Below are 26,439 nucleotides of genomic sequence, written 5' to 3'. Positions count from 1 at the left end.
GTTGTCGGTAAAGGAACAAATATTAGCCTATGTTCACACAGGGCGGACTGTAGAATTATCAACAGCAAAATCTGCAATGTAATCTGCATATTTGTGCAGCTTTGGCTGCAGATTTTACCCTGCGTAATGGCAACTGTAAAAATTCACTACCTTTTTCGTAGCAGAATAATTTCTGCAATGTCAGAACAGGGTTTAGAAAACCCTATTCACCTGCATTTCTCTGTAGGTTTCTGTGGATTGCAGCAAATCCTTCCCGTGTGAAGTCCTTAGATCTCATGATGCATCTTTCCTGAGTGGTTTAGCATGATTACAGTCTAAGATGTAAACATATTGGGCATATGTTAACTGGGTATAGCTCTGAGAGTGTTGGGACATTAATAATTTATTTTATTTGGGATTAGTTTGATAGAAACTTCTCTTGACAACTGTTCATTAAAATCTGTATCGCTTTTTATACATTCCAGGTCTTCCTATCAGCACCTATGCTAAATATTGTTACCGCAAGTTGCAAAAAGTTGCAATTACTGGAGGAAAGAAGGTAAGAGACTTTGAAGCTTGTGTTTCTATAGTGCATTTGTAACAACCTTTTGTATATACATCAGTATAAAACTTCACACTCACTGCATATAAACACAAAGTCTGCAGCAATTAACTGATTTTAAAGGCTATGCAAAACTTTGAAAGGCAAATTTATTTATTTGTCTAATAAAAATCTGTGTGTTTGGTGCAACTTTACAAATACTTTTTATTAAAAATTAATTTAACTTTTTGAGATACAACTGCTCTGTATTCCCTATAAAGAGCAGTTGTATCGTTTGCTATGACATGCAGCAGTCAGTCCCGCGGACCTGACTGGTTCAGTGACAGCGGGTAACACAGGATCCACCTGTAAATGATCACATCTAAGTTATGAACTTAGATGTGATAGTTTACAGGTGGATCTCTGTGGGACTGACCGATTCAGTGAATAGCGAATGATACACTGAATATAGAGCAGCTATACCTACATATAGAGAATACAGACCAGCTCAATTTCAAAAAGTAAAACGAATTTTTAATAAAAATTATTATATTTTTTTTTAAATCGCCTTTCAAAGCTGTACATAGCCTTTAAATGAATAGATATTTTACAAGAATGTGAAATGGAGAAATACTATTATGCAGATTAAATCCCTTCTATCCCAAAAGGCAGGATTCCCTCTGATCAGTGTACTTGCTAATGCAAGATAACAATCCAATCTTGTTCCGGTGGATACGGTTTAATTCCTGTAGACTTATGCCCATGACTTTTCTCCTCGTCTTGCTGTGTGCCTTCTCAGAATGCCTCTATAGCACATATTCAATCTTTTGAAAATAAGGCTAATACCCCCTTTAATAAGGAATTGCAGGGTTTCTTACCAGTGGAAGATGTAAGTTAAGTGTTAAACTGCACAGCCGCTTAAAGGTAATGTCAAATCCCTTTGACATATACATGTATAACTATACACTATACTGGTTAGCTGGGGAAACAATGTTTGGCCGCCACTCTGCTCACTAAAGTCACAGTAAATATAAATAATGTCCCATTGAAGCTCTGAGGGACAGGCATGTGTCTTTGTCTCCTGGCATTACCTCCACTGGGCTCTGCTCCCTGCACGAGCTGCGGTTTTGTGTATTTGATTTATTTTGCTTGGGGTTTCATTGTGGATTTTAACATCCCCATGTAAGGACATGCCATTAAATCACAGCAGGGGTACGTTTCCTAGCTTTTCCTGCCAAATGTAGAAGTGCTGCTGTCACCAGCAAATAAACCAGAGGAGAAAAATCTACACACTTTGGAAAGCTGGGGAACGTGGAGACTGTGCAATTGTTTATTAGTCAGTGTCCTCACTTAACTGTTCTTATGATAATCAATAAAGCGTGAAAAAGATCCACATCCAATAGGCTTGGTTTGGTTTGGGTACTCTCTTCTGCATAGAAATACTCTTACCATATTTACATAAAATAGACATTTTTTTTAGAGGTCTCTTTTTTTTTTGTGGGGGGCGGATAAGCACATCCTAATTAACGAGCTTTTAATTAAAGACTTTCTCTGCTTTGGAAAAATACATTCATGTTAAAATAGTCTCTCAATCAGATCACGTTCGTTCATTGGCTGATTGCATCTTTTATGCGGTCAAAAAATGGTCGCAAGTTGGCAGTACATCTCCCTGTGTAAACATGATGCAAATGTATGGGGACGAACGATCATCGTGAGAAAACTGATCTGAAGTGTGTGAAAATGTATCTGCCAATCACAATGATTGTAGCATGTAAATGTCTGAAAGCATCTGAAAGACAACTCTATTATAGGAAAAAGAGAGGTTTTATTTTAAAGCAATCATAACAGGACAGGACAGGTCGTCCAGAGCAATTGATGCTCTTTGTAAGGGGGGATTCACACGAGCGTGTATTCGGTCCGTGCGGGCCGCGTGGTTTTCACGCGGCACGCATGGACAATACAAGTCTATGGGGCAGTACAGACAGTCCGTGCTTTTTGCGCAGCGTTTGTCTGCTGCGCAAAAAGCGCGACAGGTTCAAAAACTCTGCGTATTTCGCGCATCACGCACCCATTGAAGTCAATGGGTGCGTGAAAATCACGCGCACCACACGGAAGCACTTCCGTGGGACGAGCGTGATTCGCGCAACAGCAGTGAAAAGGATGAATGAAAACCGAAAAGCACCACGTGCTTTTCTGTTTCCGAACATCCAAACGGAGTGTCTTTGCGATGAGCGAAGCGGGACAAGCGTACCGAACTTCACCGGGTTCGGCCAAACTCGTTTTGGCCGATCCCGGCAAAAAAATTATCGGTACGCGACGTCAGGAGATAGTCACTGTCCATGGTGCTGAAAGAGTTAAACTGTTTCAGCACCATGGACAGTGACTTGCGATCCCAAAATACATTAACCTGTAAAAAAAAACCGAAGTTCTAACTTACCGATTACTCCTGTCTCCTTCCTGCAGTCCGACCTCCCGGGATGACACTTCAGTTCAAGTGACAGCTCCAGCCAATCACAGGCCAAGCACAGGCTGCAGCCAATCACAGGCTGCAGCGGTCACTTGGACTGCTGCGTCATCCAGGGAGGTGGGGCCCGATGTCAAGAGAGGCGCGTCACCAAGGACGCGTCACCAAGGACGCGTCACCAAGGCAACGGCCGGGAAGTTCTCGGTAAGTAGGAACTTTATCTTTTTTTTTTACAGGTTTTTCGCTGTTGTGTTCGGCATTCACTGTCGAGGGTGCTGAAAGATTTAGCTCTTTCAGCACCTTGGACAGTGACGGGCGTTGACAAGCCTCATCTCTATGATGCCGGCTGCGCGAAAATCACGCAGCCGCGCATCAGACACGCATGACACACGCAGCTGTCAAATGGTTTTTGCGCTCGCAAAACGCTGCGTTGTTTGCGCGCGCAAAAACGCAACGTTCGTGTGAATCTCCCCTAAGGGTCATTTTACACAGCCCAATGTTGGCCCTGAAAACTAGTGCCGATCAACGACACAGCTCGTTGATGGGCGCTCGTTTGCTTCTTTCACAAGTAGCTATGATCAGTAATGTATGGGGACAAGTGATTGTTACTACAATTGTTCTTCCCCATACATTACCATTATGTCAGCTGCACATCTCCCTCTTTACAGTGGGAGATGTGCTGCCGACTAGCGACCATTTTATTGGCCGCGTAAATGAGCAGATCAGCCGATGAATGAGTGTTTGCTAGTTTATTGGCTGATCGTTGCCCTGTTTAGACTGTATTCACACATGCATGTTTTGATCAGGTTTTAATCCGGTATTTTGATTCAGTTTTTGAAGCCAAAACCAGGAGTGGATCATAAAGGGAGAGAAAGTAGAAAGAACAGATACTACTACTCATTATTTGAATACACTCCTGGTTTTGGCTTTAAAAACTGCATCAAAAAACCTGTACAAAACCTGATCAAAGCCTGCACATGTGAATACACCCTTAAACAGGGCAATGATCAGGAATGAGCATTTATATGAATGCTCGTTTGCCTGATCATTGGCCTGTGTAAATGGGCCTTAATAGCTCTCCACTCTGAACAGTTGATGCCCCTCTCAATTCCCTAAATGGGTGTATGAAAATGTTTTTTCTTAACTGGACAACACCTTTTAATGTTTGTGCTGGAAAATATAATATTCTATATTCTTGTCAGCATTATCACTAAAAAGTAAAAAATAAATAAATACAATAGACATATTAAAAGGTTTGTCTACCTTTCACTAGGCAAATTCTCAAAGGGTGAGTGGATTGTCCTTTGCAGTGGCTCTTAACCATGGCTACTAGAGCAGAAGGACAAAGGTTGTCCTGACAATTATTGCTTATGGCTCCTATAATGTAGAAAAATGGAAACCAAACTACAAGGCATTTGGCTAAAATAGGCCACCACATCTCATGGCTGATTGCCGGGACCCCCACTGATCTTGAGTGACTGTTTGCAGAGTTGGTTTAGCTTTTCCTGCCACAGCAGCGCTCCCAGCCACCGGCTGTGCAGGGACCTATAGTACAGCTTCATTCAAATCCTAGCAATACGCCATCACGTTCTGTAATGGTAGAACCACTTTAATGTACTGTCAATTAAGCAGCCCCAAGAAATTCACTGGTGATCCACTCCGCTTGTATGCATGCCAGCATTCTGTTGGACATTTCTGCTTGATTATTGTTTTTGTTGACATTGTTATTCATTGTTGTCACTACCTTCTGGGAGATATTGTTTTTTTGTTATAATTTTTATTAACAATGTTTTTATCTTGTTAGGGTCTGAGAAAGCCGACAGTGGAGGAAATTGAGCAAGCTCGACAAGCCATCCTCACCCCTTCTCTGTTTGGGAGCTCTCTGGAGGAGATTATGGAAAGGCAGAAAGAAGTGTATCCTGATCGTCGGCTGCCTTGGGTGCAGACTCAGCTCTCAAAGCAAGTGTTAACACTGGGAGGTGAAAGGACAGAAGGAATATTTAGGTTTGTTTCACACTCTTTCATCCTGCAACCATATTGTTAGATGAACTTGATGCAGATAACATATAATAAGACACAGTAATGTCTTACTTAACCGCTTCCCTACCGCCCACACCAAACTCACGTTGGCGCTTGCTGGGCTCTGTGCAGCGCCAAAGTTAATTCACGGTTGGTGTTAAAAGCGCGATCCGGGTGTCTCAGAGTAGGACTGACACCCGGATCGCGCTGTTATCCCCTGCCTCTGGTCCCGGAGACATGATCGGGACCTAATTGGTTCAGGTCCTGGTCATGTGATCGCAGGGAAAGTTTGTTGTAGCAACGAACTGCAAAGTTTGTTACTATAACAAACTGGAAAGTTTGTTGCTACAACAAACTTTCCCGGGGACCGATTCCGGGTGCTGCAGTCTATTACATGGCAAAACCAGAGGCCATACAACGTCCCCCGGGTCTGCCATGCACGGCAGCCTATGAGAACCAGGCGGAGGACGGTCCTCATAAGCTTACTGTCAGTGTGACTCTCAGCATCACACTGACAGTTTATAATACGTTACACTACCTAGGTAGTGTAATGTATTATAGCAGCGATCAGTCCTGTAGGTGTTCCAGTAAAACAAGTAAAAAGTAAAAAAAAAAAAGTAATATAAATGTTTTATAAAAGTGTAAAAACAAGTTATAAGTTACAAAAACAAAAAATGCTTTTTTTCCTATAATAAGTCTTTTATTATAGGAAAAAAATGTAAATGTTAAAAAAAAAGTACACATATTTGGTATCACCGCTTTCATAATGACCCAAACTATAAAACGATAATATTATTTTTCCCGCACGGTGAACACCGCAAAAAAAATAATTAAAAAACAGTGTCAGAATCACTAGTTTTTGGTCATCAACCCTCGCAAAATATAGAATAAAAAGTGATCAAAAAGTCACATGTACGCCAAAATAGTACCAATAAAAACTACAACCCGTCTCGCAAAAAAACAAGCCCTTACACAGCTTCTTTGACTGAAAAATAAAAAAGTTATTGCTCTCAGAATATGGTGACACAAAAAAATAATTTTATCGAAAAGTGATTTTATTGCGCAAACGCCACAAAACATAAAAAAAAACAATATACATATGGTATCGCCGTAATCGTATCGACCCGCAGAATAAAGTAAAATGTCATTTATAGAGCACGGTGAACACTGTAAAAAAAAAAAAAAAAGACAAGATAACATTTCATTTTTTTTGTCACTTTGCTTGCAAAAAAAATCTAATAAAAAGTGATCAAATAAATCACATGTACCCTAAACTGGTACCAATGAAAACTACAGATTGTAACGTAACAAATAAGCCCTCACACAGCTCCGGTGAAGGAAAAATAAAAAAAGTTCTGGCTCGGAATATAGCGACAGAAATTGTGCAGTGTCCAAAAGCGTATAAGATCAGGCGCCATTTATCAGTGCGACATCGGCCACATATCTGCGGATTATTATTTATTTACCCCATTATTGTAACCTCTTATGTCCTGATGTACTCCGCACAGCTCACATATGCCCCCACATTATAAACCGAAATACCAGCAAAACCCCAAACAGAACAGTTTCCAAGCAAAATCTGCGCTCCAAAAGCCAAATGGCCTTCCCTCCCTTCTGAGCCCCACAGCGTGCCCAAACACCAGCTTACGTCCACATATATGATATTTTATATCCGGGAAAACCCGCTCAACATTGTATGACGTATTTGTCTTCAGTGGCACAAACTGGGCACTACATATTGTGCATTAAAATTTAATTTTCACTTTGCACCATCCGCTGCGTATAAATGACTTCACGCACCACGACTTAATAGCATGTCGTGGTGCGGGGGGGTTATATATGGAGCGGGCTCATGTTCTGCGCCCGCTCTATATTCTGCAGGTGTCAGCTGTGTATTACAGCTGATACCCAGGACTAACGGACAGGAACAGCGATCGCGCTGTTACAGGAGCCTGTAAAAATGATATTATACTGCAATACATTATTATTGCAGTGTATTGTACCAGCGACCTAATGATCGCTCGTTCCAGTCCCCTAAAGGGACTTTTGGGAGGTTTCCACTGTTTTGGTACCTCAGGGGCTTTGCAAATGCGGCATGACACCCGAAAACAATTCCAGCTAAATTTGAGCTCCAAAATAAAAATATTGTTCCTTCCCTTCTGGGTCCTGCCGTGGGTCAAAACAGCAGTTTATTAACACATATGGGGTATTGCTGTAATCAGGACAAATTGCTTTACAAATTTTGGGGTGATCTTTCTCATTTATTCATTGTAAAAATTAAACATTTCTATGTTTTTTCAGGAAAAAGTAGATTTTCATTTTCACGGCCTAATTCCACTAAATTAAGCAAAAAACTGTGGGGTCAAAATGCTAACTATACCCCTAGAAAAATTCCTTGAGGGGTGTAGTCTTCAAAATGGGGTCACTTTTGTGGGGTTTCCACTGTTTTGCTCCCTCCAGGGCGTTTCAAACGCGATATTGCACTGAAAACCAATCCAGCAAAATCTGCGCTTCAAAATCCAAATGGCGCTCCTTCCCTTCTGAGCTCTGCCGTGGGTCCAAACAGCAGTTTAGTACCACATATGGGGTATTGCCGTAATCGGGAGAAGTAGCTTTACAAGTTTTGGGGTGCTTTTTTATTCTTTAGTCCTTGCAAATATTAGTTTTTTTTATATTTTTTTAGAAAAAAAGTAGATTTTCACTTTCACAGACTAACTCTAATAAATATAGCAAAAGACCATTGGGGTCAAGGTGCTAACTGTGCCCCTAGATAAATTCCTTAAGGTGTGTAGTTTCCAAAACCGTGTCACTTTTGGGGGATTTCCAATGTTTTGGCACTACAAGACCTCTTCTAACCTGACATGGTGCCTAAAATATATTCTAAAAAAAGGAGGCCCCAAAATCCACTAGGTGCTCCTTTGCTTCTGAGACCTGTGTTTCAGTCCATTATCACACTAGAGCCACATGTGGGATATTTCTAAAAACTGCAGAATCTGGGCAATAAATATTGAGTTGCATTTCTCTGGTAAAACCTTCTGTGTTACAGAAAAAAATGTATTACAAATGAATTTCAGCAAAAAAATAATAATTTGTCAATTTCCTCTCTATGCTTTCATTCCTGTAAAGCGCCTAAAGGGTTAAGAAACTTTCTGAATGCTGTTTTGAATACTTTGAGGGGTGCAGTTTTTAATATAGGGTGATTTATGGTACATAAGTCCCTCAAAGCCACTTCAGAACTGAACTGGTCCCTGTAAAAATAGCCTTTTGAAATTTTCTTGAAAATTTGAGAAATTGCTGCTAAAGTTCTAAGCCTTCTAACGTCCTAGAAAAATAAAATAATGTTCAAAAAACGCTGCAAATATAAAGTAGACATATGGAATATGTGAAATAGTAACTATTTTGTGTGGTATTACTATCTGTTTCACAAGCAGATACATTTAAAATTAGAAAAATCATAATTTTTGCAAATTTTCTCTAAATTTTGGTGTTTTTTCCACAAATAAGCAATGAATTTATTGACCAAATTTTTCCACTAACATAAAGTACAATATGTCTTGAGAAAACAATCTCAGAATCGCTTGGATAGGCAAAAGCATTCCAGCGTTATTACCACATAAATTGACGCGTCAGATTTGAAAAAATGGGGCTGGTCCTGATTCCCAAAATGAGCTCGGTCCTGAAAGGGTTAAATGGAAAGCAATGCTTCAAATTTATGTACAGTTTTTTGTTTTTATTTTACTTTTGTGTAGAGTCCCTGGTGATATTGATGAAGTGAATGCACTAAAGCTGCAGGTTGAACAGTGGAGAATTCCAGACAATCTCTCTGACCCCACCGTTCCTGGTAAATACATCCGTTCAAACACTAATATTCTCATTTAAATGCATGAGGTTGAAAATATACAAAAATGCTAAGACAAATTTGCTCTTAATTTTATTAAATAATACACCCTCCATGGAGATTGAGATAACTCTGCTTTGAAGTTTTGTAATTTAGTGCATCTGTAGCACCTTTTTTTTTGCAAGAGTTAGGCTGGGTTCACACGACCTATTTTCAGGCGTAAACGAGGCGTATTATGCCTGATTTACGCCTGAAAATACGGCTCCAACACGTTGGCAAACATCTGCCCATTCATTTGAATGGGTTTTGCCGACGTACTGTGCCGACGACCTGTAATTTACGCGTCGTCGTTTGACAGCTGTCAAACGACGACGCGTAAAATGACTGCCTCGTCAAAGAAGTGCAGGACATTTCTTTGGATGTAATTTGAGCCGTTTTTCATTGAATTCAATGAAGAACAGCTCTAAATTACGGCCGTCAATGACGCCTCGCAAAATGCGAGGACGAGTAATTACGTCTGAAATTACGGAGCTGTTTTCTCCTGAAAACAGCTCCGTAATTTCAGCCGTATCGGACGCTGCCATGTGCATATACCCTTAGGTCTATGGACGATATTGTCACGAATGTTCCATTTGTTTAAAGGGAATGTGTCGCTATCAAAATATATATATATATATATATATATTTTTAGTTAAACTGTTGGTATATAAATGATTACACATTGTTCTAATTTTTTTCATTTTTTCACAAGTCAGGAAATATTATAAATTAGATTCTAATTTATAACATTTCCATGTGCTTGTCACTAGAGGGAGCAATTCCCAAAATTGCAGCATTGGCATGTGGTAAAGCAACCTCATTGCTTTATGCTGCAAAATTGGAGAAGACACACTTGCTCTAGCGTCCTCAAACAATCCCCCCTCCTTTATCCTGGCTAGTGCCAGGAGAAAGGAGGGGGTTGAATGTTCAAATCTCCTACACTGTGTGCCGCCGTTTTTTTAGCGAATGCACAGTGTAGGAGGATTAGATACAGTGGTAATCACACAGTATAACACGAACATACACAAACATAACTTACCTGCTCCTGCTGCCTCCGCTCCTAGTCCTTGCTTCTGAACATATGGACGGAAGCCGCGACCGGAAGTAGTCATCTTAAAATATCCTTTTTATTGTCAGTTTTCACATTTTCTTACAAACATTTCACGTAAAAGTTACATCATGAGTGTGCAGCACTCAGCTGTTATTGAATTAACTTTGAATTAAATTCAACATAACATATAAACATATAAACATGGCATAAGTGTCGATCTTCAAATGGACCGAAAACATGACTTCCCCCAACCCCGACACGACCTAGGTCATCAATGAGTGTCTACTTATCATTTATCCCCCAACTAGTTCAAAGTTGCAACCCCCCTAAAGTGCCTGCCAAGAGCTGTGTGTAGTACCACTTTGTGTGCTGGAAAGGCTTAACAATTTCCGCTATTTCGGCTGCTGTACATTGCGATTCTATGAATATTTGCCACTTATCAAATAGCTTCTTGGTTCCCGTTTCCTTCCGCCTTTCCACCTCCACCCTCTCAAGAACTAATAACTGTTTCAGCCGTGACACAATCAGTTCTAACCCCGGCGTGTCTGCCTCCAACCATTTACACAGCAGGCATCTCAAGGCTACCAGTAAAATCGTGTGCACCAGCACTGGAGGTGATCTCACTCCTCGAGCACCCTCTTCCTCCGGCGGCCGCGCCTGATGGAATAGTAGCGCTTGAGGTGTCATTGGGAGGTTCGCTTTCCAATGATCCTCAATATATTTTTGTACCATCCCCCAAAATCGTTTCGTATGTACGCACCCCCACGCTCAATGCCATAAATTCGTCAGAGGTGTATTGCATTTGGGACAGCACGTAATGCGGTCAGGGAAAGATTGTGAAGGCAAAATATTAAAGCCATATATAGCTGAATGCATCAACTTAAAATAGGTATCCCTCCAGCTCTCATTTATAACACTCTTCCGTACCGTCTCCCAACCTCCCAGTATGATCTCTCCTATACCTGGATCTTGGGTCCACCGTTCCCAGTTTTTGAAACTAATCCTTGATTGCGGACGAACAAAACCATCTCTCAGTGCTCTATACAACCCTGAAATGGTCGCCCGCCCAGTTGTTGGACCTATGACCTCATCTAAAGTGTGCGAGGTAGCTTCCTTACTCAAATCCCTGAGCCTGGAGGTGCAGAATGCTCGTACCTGAAGTATTTGTAAAAAATTGACCCTACCTGCTATGGGTCTGAGTTTAGTGGTGATTTCCTCCCCAGTTAACCACCTCCTTTACTCTATGTGCATAAGATCCCCTGCGTTGTCAATGCCTACCCTCCCCCATGAGGCAAATCCGTCCCCCTTGCCTACTCCCGGTAAAAATTCCGGGTGTCCGCTCAACGGCATATATTTCGAAACCAGGTGAGGTAACCCAAACTGCTTACGTACCACTTTCCAAGCTAGGACTGTATCTCTCAATACAATGGAGGTTTTGAGATGGCACGGAAGAGAAGCAACTCTACAATGTAACAAAGCTTTCAGGTTCCAGGGTGAGGCATACTCCCCCTCCAGATCTAAGTTGGAATAATTACTCGTTTCGTGAAGCCAATCTACTACATGACGAAAGAGACAGGCCACGTTATAACCCCTGACATTCGGAAAGTTCACACCCCCTTCTTGTTTGCCCATCATGAGCTTGGTAAGTGCTATGCGAGACCTTTTTCCTGCCCATATAAATTTAGTGAATGAGGCCGTCAGTTTAGAGACATCCACATGCTTCAATAAGAGAGGGATTGTTTGAAAGGGGTATAGCAATCTGGGGAAACTAACCATCTTAATCAGGTGGCACCTTCCCAGAAGGGACAATGGCAATTGGCCCCATCTAGTGAGTTTCGCTTGTATTTTTTTAATTAACGGGGGATAATTTAGACCATACAGGGTGTCCGGCACCCTCCCTATTCTGATACCCAGATAGGTAATGCAATGTTCAACCGGGGATATCCCACACCCCAAGGATTGCCAAAAGGTCTTAGGCAATGGCCTGCCCAACTCCAGCAGTTCGCTTTTAGCTAGATTGACTTTATATCCTGAGCATTGCCCAAATTCCTGCAAAAATTTAAAAACCGTCCTTAAATGCTCTTGAGGATTTGACATAAAAAGTATAACATCATCAGCGAACAGAGCTAACTTCACTGCCCGAGACCCTACTTGAATGCCTCTGAACATATCCGATTCCTCCAGAAATCTAGCCATAGGTTCCAATGCGAGATTGAATAACAGGGGCGACAAGGGACAACCCTGTCGTGTTTCTTTATGTAATTGGAAGGGATCAGACAGGAACCCTGAGGAGTGGTCACGTGCCTGCGGGTTATTGTAGACACCCTTCAGGAAGACCCAGAAGTCTCCCTGAACGTTCATTTTGTCCAGCACCATCCCCAGCCATTCCCATTGTATGTTATCAAAGGCTTTCTCTGCGTCTAACGCTAATAGTGCCGGCCTGGTACCTGGCTGGGGATCGTGCCTGACTGTTTCTAGCACCGTCAACACTTTGCGTAAATTCGTCACTGCTGCCCTGCCCTTTATAAATCCTACTTGGTATTTTCCCACCAATGTGGGTAGATACATAGCCAGCCGATTGGCCAAAATTTTTGTGAGCAATTTCTGATCTTGGTCTATCAGTGAAATGGGACGGTACGACCCCGGGTCAAGAGGATTCTTCCCCTTCTTGGGTAACACCTTTTATATGCGCTACTTTGGCCTCTGCTGGTAAAGCACCCGTCCTTAGTAAAATATTATAGTATGCCACCAAGGTAGGGCTGATTTCTTCTCTCAGAGATTTAAAAAACTCTCCTGTGAATCCATCCAGACCCGGGGCCTTTCCGTTAGATAAGGTCTTAATGGCGCTCCGAACTTCCTCTAATGTAATCTCTGCGCTCAAGTGACCGTTCTGCTCCTGAGTGAGCCCTGGCAGCTTCACCTTCTCCAAAAATTCCCTCCCTTTTTGGAGATCCATGGGTGTTTCTGAGTAAAGGGCTTGGTAGTATTTACTTAATATGGTGTTGATTTTTTTTGGGTCTGAGGTAGAAGTTCCATTAGATTCGTTAAGTGTTGAAATGTGTGACGGTGCATACCTCCCCTTCGCTAATCGCGCTAATAATTTGCCCGCTTTATTGCCGAAACGCATTAGATCGGCATCAAATTGGGACCGGTAAATACTCTCTTTTGTCTAACCACTGATCAAACTGTCGCTTGGCTTCCCTCCATTTCTCCCCCAATGGCGGTGATGGAGAGTGTAGAAATGCTGTGTATGCACACCGTAATCTGTCGCTCGCTGCCTTGTATCCTTCGGTCGTCTTACGTTTAAGATTAGACATAAATTGCATAACTTTCCCCCTTATTACCACTTTGGCTGTACGCCAATACAATGACGGTTCCGAATGATGCGATACATTATCCCCATCAAATTCCATCCACCACCCCTTAAGCTTCTGTATAAAGCCCTCATCCTTTGCCAGAAAGGCGGGAAACCTCCAGATAAAATCCGTTCCTCTAGCTACTGTGTCGGCCAAGGTAATGGTAACCGGGGCATGGTCCGAAATAACTAGATCTTCAATCGCCGCTTCACGTAATCGTCGCGATAATGCGTCATTAACTAGCAAGTAATCAGTACGCGACCATGACTGATGAACATCGGAGAAATGTGTATATTCCCGCGCATCTGGGTGTAGACTCCTCCACGCATCTATTAGGGCCGTGTGTCTTAAAAAGTCGGGCAAGATCCTATCTCTATTTCTCTGCGAACTAGTCCCTGCGCTCCTATCTTCCCTTGAAGACCTCACAGTGTTAAGGTCTCCCCCCAGAATCAAAAACCTAGTGCGGTCCTGCTGGAGTTGGGTTTCCAAATGACCAAAAAAACCTGTGTTAACCGTATTTGGGCCATACACATAATGAATACTGATAGTTTCCCCTGCATGCGCCATCACTAGATGGATCCAACGGCCCTCGTCATCTCGTTCCTGGGACACCAGCGTAAACGCAAAATTTTTATGTACCAAAATTATAACTCCCGCCTTACCCTCCCTTGCCGACGAGCCAAAAACCTGACCCACCCAGAATTTTTGCAAATACTTAAACTCTGGCTCGGTAAGGTGAGTTTCCTATAATAGGGCCACATCTGGGTGCAATCGTTTCATGTGTCGCAAAAGTTTTGTCCGTTTCTGTGGGGATCTCAGCCCTTTAACGTTCCAAGAGACTATTTTCATGTTATTGGCCCGTGCATAAGATGAGCTAAAATGGCTAAAAGTCGTGATAGGTTCGGGGAGTCAGATCCGCTTTTTTCCAAGAGCCATGTATAAACATCAATAACATAACTAAAACCCGGCTTATAAACCAGAACCAAACCCCATGTCAAGGCCATCCGGCCCTTATCTAACAAAACCATAAAATCACCTACGGCAAGGGTTACCAGCCCCTTAATACCCACTGGTGTAAGTGACTTCACTTTTTTCTGTTGTGTCAAAACACGCCCCTCCCTCCCCCTCCCCCCCAGACCTGCATATATGTCTCCTTCAATGAGGAAGCAGCACCTGCCCTTAACACCTCATTACCCCTTTGTCACCTGTGCACACATTTATACATTCTCATACCGTCGGTTTAACAACCTAGAGGCCGTTTGGATTATATCCTCACATAACCACATAAATCTTGTTTCGCCTCTAGGTTTCCCTGCCTCCTTTTCCCAGATCTCCTACCGCAACTTCCCCCAGTATGCCATCTGTGGCAGATATAACTAATCCCTTGCGTAGGGGAGGCATTGTATCATTCCCGGTCGATCCCGCCCACAAGGAAAAATCTCAGAACCTGATCTAACTCCCTCACTAATCTCCTGTAGCGAAAATGCAGGGAAATACCAAAAATGCATACATTTCAACATTGTAACATTATAACATTAGGTCAGCTCTTGACCGGTACAGCGTGCCGTATAAGACCGCCAAATATCGCCCTCAAAATTTTCAAATTAGCTGCACACTTATCTGTAGCCGGTCGGAATCTGCAATTGGTCTACAGCGTCCACAAAATCATCATCACATCAGCTTAAATAAAATGGTGCTGAAAAGAACTTCATCCGTCAATCAGGAGACGTAGATCGGGTGCGGTCCCGCGTTCGCCTCTGCGGCTTCGGAGAGTCCCCTCCATTTCCGGCTCGACCCCCCCGGGATCTTCCTGGTGTGGGCATTAAAGCTTCTGCCCAGGTACGCTCCATATTTTGTCGGTTCCGTTTGGCTTCTCTTGACTTGCGATTTGGACTGTATGCTGGACTGTGACGCTCCTCTTGCTGGGGTCTGTGCCTGCAAAGCTCTGTAAGTGCGTCCTCCGCTTCCTGTGGCGTGGTGAAAACCTTGTTCCGCCCGTTCTCTTGAAACACCCGTAAGATGGCTTGGTACTGCAGGTTAAAGCGTATTTTCGCTTGGAACAGCGCAATGCAGATCTTGCTGAAATCCCGCCTTCGTTTTGCAACCTCCGCAGAAAAATCCTCAAAAAGTAGCACTTTCATGCCCATTATTTCCAAAGGACGCGATCTGCTGCGGAAAGCTTTCATGAGTGCCACCATGTCATTGTAATCCAACAGCTTAAAGATTACTTGTCTGGGACGAAGCGAACTGCGGTCATCTGTTGCTGGGAGGTTTCTGGGGTCCGGCCCCACTCTGTGCGCCCTCTCCACCCGGCAGGGACGGGGAAGACCTGAAGCTGCTGGCAATGTCCTCTCACATAGTCGCTGTAAATCAGAAGATATCACCGCTTCCTTCAGCCCCACCAGTCGTAGGTTGCTCCTCCTGGAGCGGTTTTCCAGATCCTCCACCTTGTCCCCCAACTGCGTAGTAACAGACAGCACCCCTTTCAGTTTGGATTGCAGACGCTAATTTTCATCCTCCAGCAGCGTCATACGCTGTTCTAACTCATCAGCTCTGGTATTGACTTGTGCCAGTTCCGTCTGCACGCGGTTTAGGGAATCTTGCACCGTTTTTTTCCAGCGCCTTTTGCAGTTCTGGCGCTATCTGTTTGGCTACTTCACGGGCCAGGGCTACATAATCAATGGCTGCAGGATGAGAGGACATGTGTTCTGCCGGGCTTGAAAGCTCGGACTGATGGTGTTGCAGCTCATCTTCCTGTGTGTATAGTAGGGTCGCAGTGGCGGGAAGCGCCGCCATCTTACCTCCCTTTACCACGGCCGCGGCTGAATCTTTCATGGCAGGCTTCTGAGGAGGTACCTGTCCATACAGGCACCACCGGGTATCTTTCCGTGTGCAGGGCTGGTGGCTTCACCGCTGATTGTCGTCGCCGAAGCGACTATTGCGAGCAAACAGGCTGGACGGGAGCGGGAGCTCAGTCACTCGCGTCCTGCATCGCCAGCGCCGGAACCGGAAGTCGAAGTAGTCATCTTACTGTCCGGCCGCAACTTCCGGTCCACACGAAAATGGCGCCGGATGCCGCTCAGACGAAGAGCTTCCTTTTGGACTATGTGGGAGCGGCGCATGCGCCGTTCCCATACAGACGGCGTACGCTATAGTGAATGGAACGGCCCCCGTTCGCATTCACTATGGGGTTGTATGTGCCGTATTCCATCTCTGTATGTGTCGTTAATCGACACATACAGAGATGAAAAAAAAAATGGCAGCCCCCATAGAGATGTAAAAGTTAGAAAAAAGAAAAGAGTACAACACAATAACACAAATAAAATTTAGTTTAATAATATACTAAAAGCAAAAACATATAATTTTTTTTTTTTTCGTGACACCTTCCCTTTAATGTCACATTGGAAGTGATGACCATTGTTGGAAAACTAAATCATCGTCTCAAAACGCCCTGATATTTCTTCATTAGAGTCTTAACAGTATGGCGTTTTGTAACTGAAAATATGTTTTTAGAAACATATTGAATGAGCTCCAGTGGAGAAATATCAGTCACCCAGTCACTGATTGATGGACACGGTTTTAGGCTCTGTTTGTACCACACTTGTGGTACATGTTTGACGTATATGCTGTGAAAATCTTCCAAAGTATATGCCGATGTGCCCTGTAGACTTTAATCGCCAAACATATGCCAAGAGTGCCCCCCCCCCCATCTTTAGTGAAAAGTGTAGTAGACACAATACAGGGAAATCATGTAAAAAAAAACGAAAGTAAAGCATCAAGTAATTTTTTTTTACAATAGTAGTCAATGCCAAACTACGCAATTGTATAGACATATATTTGCATACATTTGGCAGCACACTTCAAACTTTCAGGCCAAATGTATGTCTGAACCATAGTGTGAACAGAACCCTAGTTGTTTTCTGAGAACCAACAATCAAGGCCACCATCAAAATATATATATAATATAACATATGCTCCATTATTTGCAGTTGTATTTCTTACAGCTTATATAGTATGGAATTTGTAGTTGATACCATGAGCTCAGAAAAATGCTGATCTTCTTTGATGCTTGCGTTGAGGCTAGCTGTTATCAAGTACATTCTTATATCGAAACATAAGATGGTGATGACAAGTAGCCATTCCTGATATATGAGTAGGATACTGGTAAATGGAGAATGTTCATAGAAGTCTCAGGAATCTGTGCTATGAATACTGGACTTAAACATTATCTAGAAAACCTGGTTACAGTAATGCACCTAGAAACCAACAAAATTCCCTTACTAGTATACGGCATGATGACTAAAGTATGTACTTCATTGGTATCCATGTCAGTCTTCAGCATACACTAGCTGGAAGAAAAGAAACATTTCAGTTATAAGGAGAATTTAGGCTTATTTCAAATATAAAATCCTAAATAGTGACTGAATTACAAGAGAAATATTAAAATCCAGATAACTTCAAACTGACACATTATCATATAGATCATTAAAGGGTTTTTCCCACGAGGGACATTTATGATATTTTCACAGGATGTGTCATAAATGTCAGATAGATGCAGATCCCACCTCTGGGACCCGCACCTATCTTGAGAACGGGGCCCCTATAAACCCCATGTTCTAGCTTTGTCCGCTATCACTGACTCTTGGCCACTTCCTGACTGTATGGTCGGGAGTTACGAAAACACTGTTTCCGTAACTCCCATAGAACTGAATAGTAGTTACGGAAACAGCGTAGCTCGCATGCTACGCTGCTTCCGTAACTGCCATTCACTATTATGGGACTTACGGAAACAGCGTAGATCAGCGACCATGTAATCAGTAAGCGGCCGGGAGGGAGCGTGAGCACAAAAAGCTAGAACAGTGTTTAGGTGACCCCCGTTCTAGAGATAGGTGCGGGTCCCAGAGGTGGGACATATATCTATCTGACATTTATGACATATCCACAGGATATGTCATATGTCCTTCATGGGAAAACCCCTTTAACTTGCCTGTGTATGTGGACTGCATTTGAGAATTAACTGATAATGATGGTGCGGTTAGATGTAATGTTTGGTTTGCATCTTCTTTTTTTGTTTTGGCTGATGCTTGATGACTTTGTGTGATTTAATATTATTTTGCCCTGTATCTTCTGTCTTTGAAAATAAATTAGTTCCATGAAGACTTCTTAGTTAGATATTCACGTAGTAGAATATGTTGGAGCCATCCTCTGGCCAGTGTGGGTTTATGCTCTATGAGCACTGCGCATGGTTAATGTATATTTTTCCTCTAGCATCCCTCCTGAAGCTTTGGTATCGAGAGTTGGAAGAGCCACTTATCCCACAACAGTTCTACAAGCAGTGCATTTGTAACTATGAAAATCCCGATGCAGCAGTGTCTGTGGTGCAGCAGCTTCCTGAACTGAACAGGCTGGTGCTGTGTTACCTCATCCACTTCCTCCAGGTATGTTACCACAGAAGGGCAAGCCAACCACTCATTTGCTGTTTTCTTGTATATTCCCGTTTAAAGCACCTAAACACAATAGGAATGCAAAATATATTACAGGCCTGTACTGTACTGACTTGTTGCTTTAGAGAAGTGATGCCCAAAATGCAGTATTTTCCTCAGGGTGTCTGGATTGGCAGGGCAATAGACTCTTCGTGTTTATTCATATTGCAAAGACCTCATTCTTGGGGCAGGTTGGCCACCACTGCTGTATACCTTCTGGTCCAGTAGGATGTGATACTAAACAGTATATTTAATTTCTGACCAGCTAGAGATTTCTTGGCTTTTATATTCTGACACAGCTCATCTGGTAAATAGTTATTTTTGGCAAATCTTTGTGCAATGTCTGCAAAGAATATATCCATTTGTTTTCACAGAGCCAAACAAATGTAATGGCTTTGGTAGGCCAGATCATAGCCAGCGGTTGAAAAAAAAAAAATGACTGATCAAAAAACCGACACAATAAAACGTAACATTCACTTCATAAATCGATAAAAAAGGAGTTTGTCCTTTAAAAAAAAGAGGGTGGGTCAAAAAAAAATGCTATAGGGAAAACAAACTGACCCTGTTAAACCCTATCGGGTCAGCCTGTCTAATCAGAACAACGCCCCTACTCAAGGGACAGCCCCGACCTCTAACCTATGGATGGGGTGATACCAATAGGTAAAAAAAAAGAAAAAACAGCAGGGCAGTATCCAGATAAATAACATTGTCCTATATTCCTCAAGGATGGAAAAGATGTATTGTAAAAAGTAATAATATACACGTGTGCTACATTCCAGATCTCATGGCCTTATGTTTCTCTAAGGGTATGTGCACACGTAAACTGCATTTACGTCTGAAATTACGGCGCTATTTTCAGGAGAAAACAGCTCCGTAATTTCAGACGTAATTGCTCGTCCTCGCATTTTGCGAGGCGTCATTGACGGCCGTAATTTAGAGCTGTTCTTCATTGAATTCAATGAAAAACGGCTCAAATTACATCCAAAGAAGTGTCCTGCACTTCTTTCACGAGGCAGTCATTTTACGCGTCGTTGTTTGACAGCTGTCAAACGACGACGCGTAAATTAGAGGTCGTCGGCACAGTACGTCGGCAAACCCATTCAAATGAATGGGCAGATGTTTGCCGACGTATTGGAGCGGTATTTTCAGGTGTAAATCGAGGCATAATACACCTCGTTTACACCTGAAAATAGGTCGTGTGAACCCAGCCTAAGGGTTGGGTTCCGTCAGACCTTTCTGTCGGAGGAACCCATCAACAGAAAGGCAAACGGAAACCATGCTTCCGTTTGCACTACCATTGATTTCAATGGTAATGCTTCCGTAGCAAATGGTTTCAGTTTGTCTCCGTTCCGTAAGGTTTCAGGTTTTTTGCGGAAACAATAGCGCAGATATGATAAGCCGACAAACGAGCGTTTGCTTGTGTGACGGCTGATTTCTGCCCTGTTTAGGTCGGGGCTAGACCTAGACTTTAGAGTTTTTGCTGAGCGATAAATTGCTGTCCATAAAAATGAATTAGGCTAGCGCTAACTACAAAAAATAAAATAAATCGCTGTCCATTGAAGAGGTTTTCAAAATACTCAATGCATTTCTAAGTCGCTCCAGTCAAGAGATTTTCTAGATTTGAGCAATTTTGAAGAGATGTTTTAAGATACTCAGTGAATTCCTATGGACAGTGACAGCACAGTGATTTATTTTCTTTTTATAGTGGGATAATTAGCTCTAGCCTAATGCAGCGGACAGCATATGGACAGTGATTTATAGCTCACTACTAAAAAAAAGTTTAGGTATCCCAGCCTTACACAGGGAATGCTCGTTGGGCCATGTAAAAGGGCCTTTATTTACACAACTGAGCATAACTGTATATGTAGAAGCCTGAACATATAGAAATATCTACAAACATTGAAGAAGATTCATTGTTCATTTGTGTACACCTCATTGTAATGTGAAATCTGACCATTCATCTTAAAGGGCCAAACAACCATATCTTGTTCAGTTTTACCTTTCACTTTTGATAGACCTTGCTGCGGCGGCAACAGTTGGGGTGCACACACAAAATCTAAAACGTCTGACAATACGGAGCTGTTTTTTACGGGCGTTTTTGGAGCTGTTTTTTTATGCAGTCAATGAAAAACGGCTCCAAAACTGTCTCAAGAAGTGACATGCACTTCTTTATTGCAGCTTTTTTTACGCGGCAGTTTTGAAAAACGGGCGCGTAAAAAAAAAGCCCTGTCGGAACAACGCGGTTTTTCCCATTGAAATCAATGGGCAGATGTTTGTAGGCGTTCTGCTTACGATTTTTCAGTCGTTTTTCGTGTGTACATACCCTTAAGGCAAATGTGGGCTGTGAAAAAGAGCGCTGATCAATGAGACTGCTCGTTAATCGTGCTCGTTTGCTCCTTTCACAAGGAGCAATGATTGGTTATGTGATTGGTCATGCATTTGCATCATGTTGGCAGAACATCTCCCTGTTTACATAGGGAGATCTGCTGCCGACAACAATAAAATGTATTGCTGCATAAAAAAATGTGTTTTACTTGTTCATCGGCTGATCGTTGCCATGTTTACATAGGGCAATGATCGGGAACGTGCGTCCATATGAACGCTCTTTTGCCTAATCATTGGTCTGTGTAAAAGGGCCTTTAGACTATCTCATTGTAAAATTTAAGTTTTTTTAAAACATTCGTTTTTATTGAAAGTTTTAAGTAAACGATACACAGAGTAATACAGTTATATAAGAGCCAGTTCACCCTGAATTTTTTAACACGTTTTTTTACGTGAAAACCAAGTCAGAAAACGCGCCCAAAAACGTCCGAAAATGCCTCCCATTGATTTCAATAGTAAGCGGAGGCGTTTTTTTCAGGCGTTTTTCGAGGCGTAAACGTCACAAAATACGCCTGAAAACACTGCGTGTGAACATACCCTTAGGGGAACATGGAACGAATTCATGGATCCCATATCCTTTCAGCGAATACCGGATTATTAACCACTGAAATGCCTGTTCCATATTTTCCACAGGGAACATCTCTACTCATGTATGGTATTATTAACATACATAAGTATTATGTTAATGTTCAGTGCTGTATGAGAAAAAGAAAAAAACAAACAAAAACACACAGTTGAAAGCTTCATGTTCCATTGACAACAAAGGACATTTGGGAAGAGCATTGCAAGGAGAGCATCACAGGAGCATTCTCAGCAATACGGTTTAGCGAAAAGTATTCATAGGGCTTACCTCACAGTGATCTTTCCAAATGTAAATTTCAGCTGGATGTAGACACAATGTAACAGTGGCACTTAAAAAGGGAAAAAAATGTTTTAATGTGTCTTTTTCTATTCCTGAAATAGATTTTCTCTCAACCTTCCAATGTGGGCACAACAAAGATGGATGTCAACAATCTTGCCATGGTCATGGCTCCAAATTGTCTCCGTTGTCAGTCAGATGACCCCAGAATTATTTTTGAGAATACCCGGAAGGAAATGTCTTTTCTCAGGATGCTGATTGTCCATCTAGACACGAGTTTTGTTAGGGGTTTGCTGTGAGGGTGAAACATATCAGTCATTTTATTTTGTTTCTGTTACTTGTATATATCAGAATTGTCTTCTGTTTTTTTTTTTAATAAGAGAATAAGGTGTGGTCCCTCCAGAGGGCTCATATATACTAGAGTCTCAGGATATTTCTGGCACTTGTCAAATCTGTGCTTTTTGGAGGTCATTAGTGCCAAAGGCATCCTTAATCAGATGTGCTCTGTGAACTTGTTAAAGCATGTCTTCTCTTGTGGTGGGAAAACAATACCCTCTTCTTTGTTCTTACAGTGAATGTTCCATTGTATAAAAGTTTCCCTCATCCAGAGACGTTTTTAAGTGAGACGAAAAGTAAAATACTAAGAAATCAAGGCTTTTTACTATGTGTCATCTCTTTGGAGGGACCAGACTTCTTAATATATTTTTGCCTATTTTAATTTTCTTTTTATCTTGGCATTTTAATTTTGCTTTTCTCAGCTGTAACGTCAGAGCTCACACTGAGCATTGTGACCCTACATTACAATATGTCAGGCTTTTTAATCCACTAATGAGTCATTTCCACTTCAGAGAGGCAAAGTGGCTGTTGCAAACTTGAATCGCTTTTTCAAGGTTATTACGGTGTTAATTCATTTTTCACTGTTTACTATTGATGTGCTTAAATTCAACATGAATCTGAAAACATGCTTGTGTCACATTAAAGTAAACACACATACTATTATGTGACCTGCCATCCCGGGTGACGCTACCACTTTTTATGAGTGTTGAAGTAGATGTCAAGTCATGGCTATCCTAAGTACAGTAGCTCCTATACTGCAGTATCTCAAGCAAATGTTTTAATTTGAGATGTAAAGACCATTTACAATGTCAGGCACATATTACAACATATGGTGAAATATGTTATTGTTCATGGTCTTTTGTTAGGAAGCAGTCATTGATTTCAGGATCTTGTAATTTAATGCTACCTGTTCAGATTACTATTTTTCTGTGAAACAGTACAGAGCTTTTTTTTTTCCTGTTTCCCCATTGACAGGTTGTAAAATACAGGTCACTGCATAATTTAGTATAAAACATCAGTTACTTCCGAATTTTGCTAGCCTATTAGATTTGATTTGCTTTTAGAAGTTGGATTGGTGACTGGGAAATAGAACTTCTGAATAAACAGTCAGGTTTACAAAATAGCTTTTATGAAAAGAAAGCCCCACTTTTGTTTACGGGCTGTGTTTAGCATCGCAGCTCAGCTCCCTTCAGGTGAATGGGCCTGAGCTGCAATACCAGGTGCAGCCCATAATAAACAAGTGTGGCACTGTTTCTGCAAAAGAAAAAGGCCAACTTTTTTTTCTAATCCCACAACCACATATCTATTTGCATTTTTTTTATGTAACACATGGGTGCTCTACCTATAAAACTGGTAATCTAATAATCTCTGGAGAGAAGAGCAGCTCTGAGAAATGTTGTATACATTGCCTGGAAAACTTGTTTTCATCTACACATAGCCCGTTCCTTCAGCTTACCCGTTTACACTGTACTGTGAGTCTCTCTTGGTGTTGACATGGAGCTGGGGAGTAGTGTTAAATCTGTAGTTTACGGTGCTAAAAAAATCTATACATATATATTGTGCCACACTGAATACATCAAGATAATGTAATTTATAATACATTTGAGTTTTGTGCACATGCTCCATAAAGCTGCGCAGTCAACCTAATGTTCGTATTTATTTTCTTGACTTACCTTACAAATATGAAAGAGAAAATTTCTGATAGGTTTTTATGGCCTACAGCATCCAAAAGCACCAATGATGAGCTAGTAAATATAAACCAGTTCATCATTTACTGAATTTTCTTACTGTGATCGTCAAATTTCACTGTAAGGCCTCATGCACACTGCCGCGCCCGTAATAGCGGACATGGACGACTGCAGCCCGTATTTTCGGCCCGTTCTCCCATACAAACTATGGGAGCAAGGCCCGTAAAAAGCAAAAGATAGGACATGTCCTATCTTTTGCGGTACACTACTACGGCACGGACACCTATCCATAGCGATATGGAAAGGTATCTGTGGCCAATAGAAGCGAATTGGTCCGTAATTGCGGACCGCAATCACAGAGAATTTTTACGGTCGTGTGCAAAGGGCTTTAAAATCCAGACCATGGCTTTGCTTTATTTTTCTTTCTTTATTTGCTTTTTTACACATGCGGTTTATTAGTTCTGGATGATGCAGAATACTTGGTTTAATGTTCAAGTTAAGGGCTAGTTCACACAGAGTTTTTGTACTCGAAAACCGCGTTGGAAACTGCACTAAAAAAGCGACATGCTCTTTCTTTCCGCGTTTCTGTCTCTGCCTCACATTAATTTCAATGGAAGGTCAGAGTAAGCGCTTTTTTGCCTCAATGGCCGAATAACGCCGTAAAAAACGCAGCAAAGAAAGTGCAGGCAAGGCAAAATCTGCCTAAAAATTCCTGCAAAAAACTCAGGTGTGCACATACCCTAAGCCAGCTTTTATTGTTAAATCCCAACTTTGAATAGGTATGGCATGTCTGATCTGGAGAAAGTGGTCTTAAGTCGGCCATACACATGAGATAACGGTCAGCTGATCTATATTTCTCCCGACTCCACCAGTAACCATGCAGCTGGTATCAGCTTATCTCCGCAGGAACAAAGGATTGGGCATGTTGAATTCAAACATGCCCGATTCCCCTTTATTGCAAATGTCAAGAGAAAGAGATCATGGTCGTCTGTTACCGCCAAAATCAGTGTTGTCTCATGTATGGGAAACTTTAGAGTTCAGGTGCTGCTAGATTTGCCCTATGCATATATTGTGTATTGGAGGAGAGGGGTGAACAACCTGGACAAGATTACTGTAAGGCTGGATTCACACGACAATGTTACGTCCGTAATGGACGGAACGTATTTCATCCGGAAGTCCCGGACCGAACACAGTGCAGGGAGCCGGGCTCCTAGCGTCATAGTTATGTACGATGCTAGGAGTCCCTGCCTCGCTGCAGGACAACTGTCCCATACTGAAAACATGATTACAGTACGGGACAGTTGTCCTGCAGCGAGGCAGGGACTCCTAGTATCGTACATAACTATGATGCTAGGAGCCCGGCTCCCTGCACTGTGTTCGGTCCGGGATTAGCGGCCGAAATACGCTCCGTCCATTACGGACGTAACATGATCGTGTGAATCCAGCCTAAAGGAAACCATCCATACACAAGCACAAAAGACATTTTCTCTACTTCAGGCCAGGAGCACACACACGTTGTTTTGATCAAGTTTTTGGCTCCTTTTTTTTAGCCAAACACAAGAGTGGACACAAAAAGGATATTATATCAGTCTTCTCTTTATACACTTCCTTCCGTTTGGATCTGGCTTTGGCTAGAGCAATTGAGCTAAAAACTTCAGAAAAACTGCATGTGTGATCCTGGCCTAACAGGGGTATTTCAACCACAGGCACAGTCACAGGCTGTTTCTGTATCTCCCATAGATTACAATTTAAAGGTGCACAACTCATCACTTTGTCTACTCCTAAATGCTATCCTACTTTCGTTGCTGATCAGTTTTCTCAATAGTTGGGGGTGCCAGAGGTGAAATTCACACCTATCCGTTATTTATCACACATTCTGTAGGTGTAAATAGTCAGAATACCCCTTTAACAACCACTGTGCTATAGGCTTGCTATGTGAAAAAGAGTCTTTATAAGGAGATTTTACAACGTGTTGGAAAACCTCCTAGTGCTTTTAATAATCATTGGGACAGAAAATTGTACAAGCAGATATAAGTAGTTGATATTATGGTAAGTACATTTATAAATGCATTTGTAAGGCCATGTTCACACATGAGGGGCAATTTATTAAGACTGGCGTTTCATATACCAGTCTTAATAGTAATTAAAGTTGGAGTAAGATGCAACACATTTGTTACGAGGCGAAAGGCCCTTAATAAATGTGTTGAATCTTTTGGCTGGGCACCATCAATTCCCCCACATCGCTGATGAAATAATAAAAATTTAAAAACACTCGCCCCCACGCTCCTCTACTCTCATCAGCATAGGCCTCTACCTTGTGGTGAGGGCATAAAAAAGGCCCAAGTTTTACCATTTGCACCACAAATTTCAACTTTTGGGGCCTTTTGTGACTTTTCTATGCCAG

The 26,439-nt window shown here is 42.0% G+C and overlaps 1 protein-coding gene and 1 long non-coding RNA gene across 3 annotated transcripts in view; one reads left to right on the top strand and one right to left on the bottom strand.

The window, feature by feature from the left end:
* LOC142665438 (uncharacterized) overlaps positions 1 to 17,636 on the bottom strand; it is a 53,497-nt gene extending 35,861 nt beyond the window's left edge. The window contains exon 1 of the long non-coding RNA XR_012851504.1: positions 17,569 to 17,636. This is a non-coding gene — a long non-coding RNA (uncharacterized LOC142665438). The remainder of the gene's footprint in view (positions 1 to 17,568) is intronic.
* Positions 1 to 25,191, top strand: part of LOC142665435 (rho GTPase-activating protein 39-like) — a 156,007-nt gene extending 130,816 nt beyond the window's left edge. For both annotated transcript variants that reach the window (XM_075845133.1, XM_075845132.1), the window contains 5 exons: positions 465 to 538; positions 4,789 to 4,988; positions 8,753 to 8,844; positions 18,556 to 18,725; positions 22,116 to 25,191. In XM_075845133.1, the coding sequence (XP_075701248.1) occupies positions 465 to 538; positions 4,789 to 4,988; positions 8,753 to 8,844; positions 18,556 to 18,725; positions 22,116 to 22,310 (731 nt within the window). In that variant the 3' untranslated portion in view covers positions 22,311 to 25,191. The remainder of the gene's footprint in view (positions 1 to 464; positions 539 to 4,788; positions 4,989 to 8,752; positions 8,845 to 18,555; positions 18,726 to 22,115) is intronic.
* The last annotated feature ends 1,248 nt before the right edge of the window (positions 25,192 to 26,439 follow it).

Source organism: Rhinoderma darwinii, chromosome 13, assembly GCF_050947455.1.
Source record: "Rhinoderma darwinii isolate aRhiDar2 chromosome 13, aRhiDar2.hap1, whole genome shotgun sequence".
In the NCBI taxonomy this organism is placed as follows: Eukaryota; Metazoa; Chordata; class Amphibia; order Anura; family Rhinodermatidae; genus Rhinoderma; species Rhinoderma darwinii.
The sequence above is the reverse complement of the archived record's forward strand: the minus strand, read 5'-3'. Positions and strand labels throughout refer to the sequence as shown.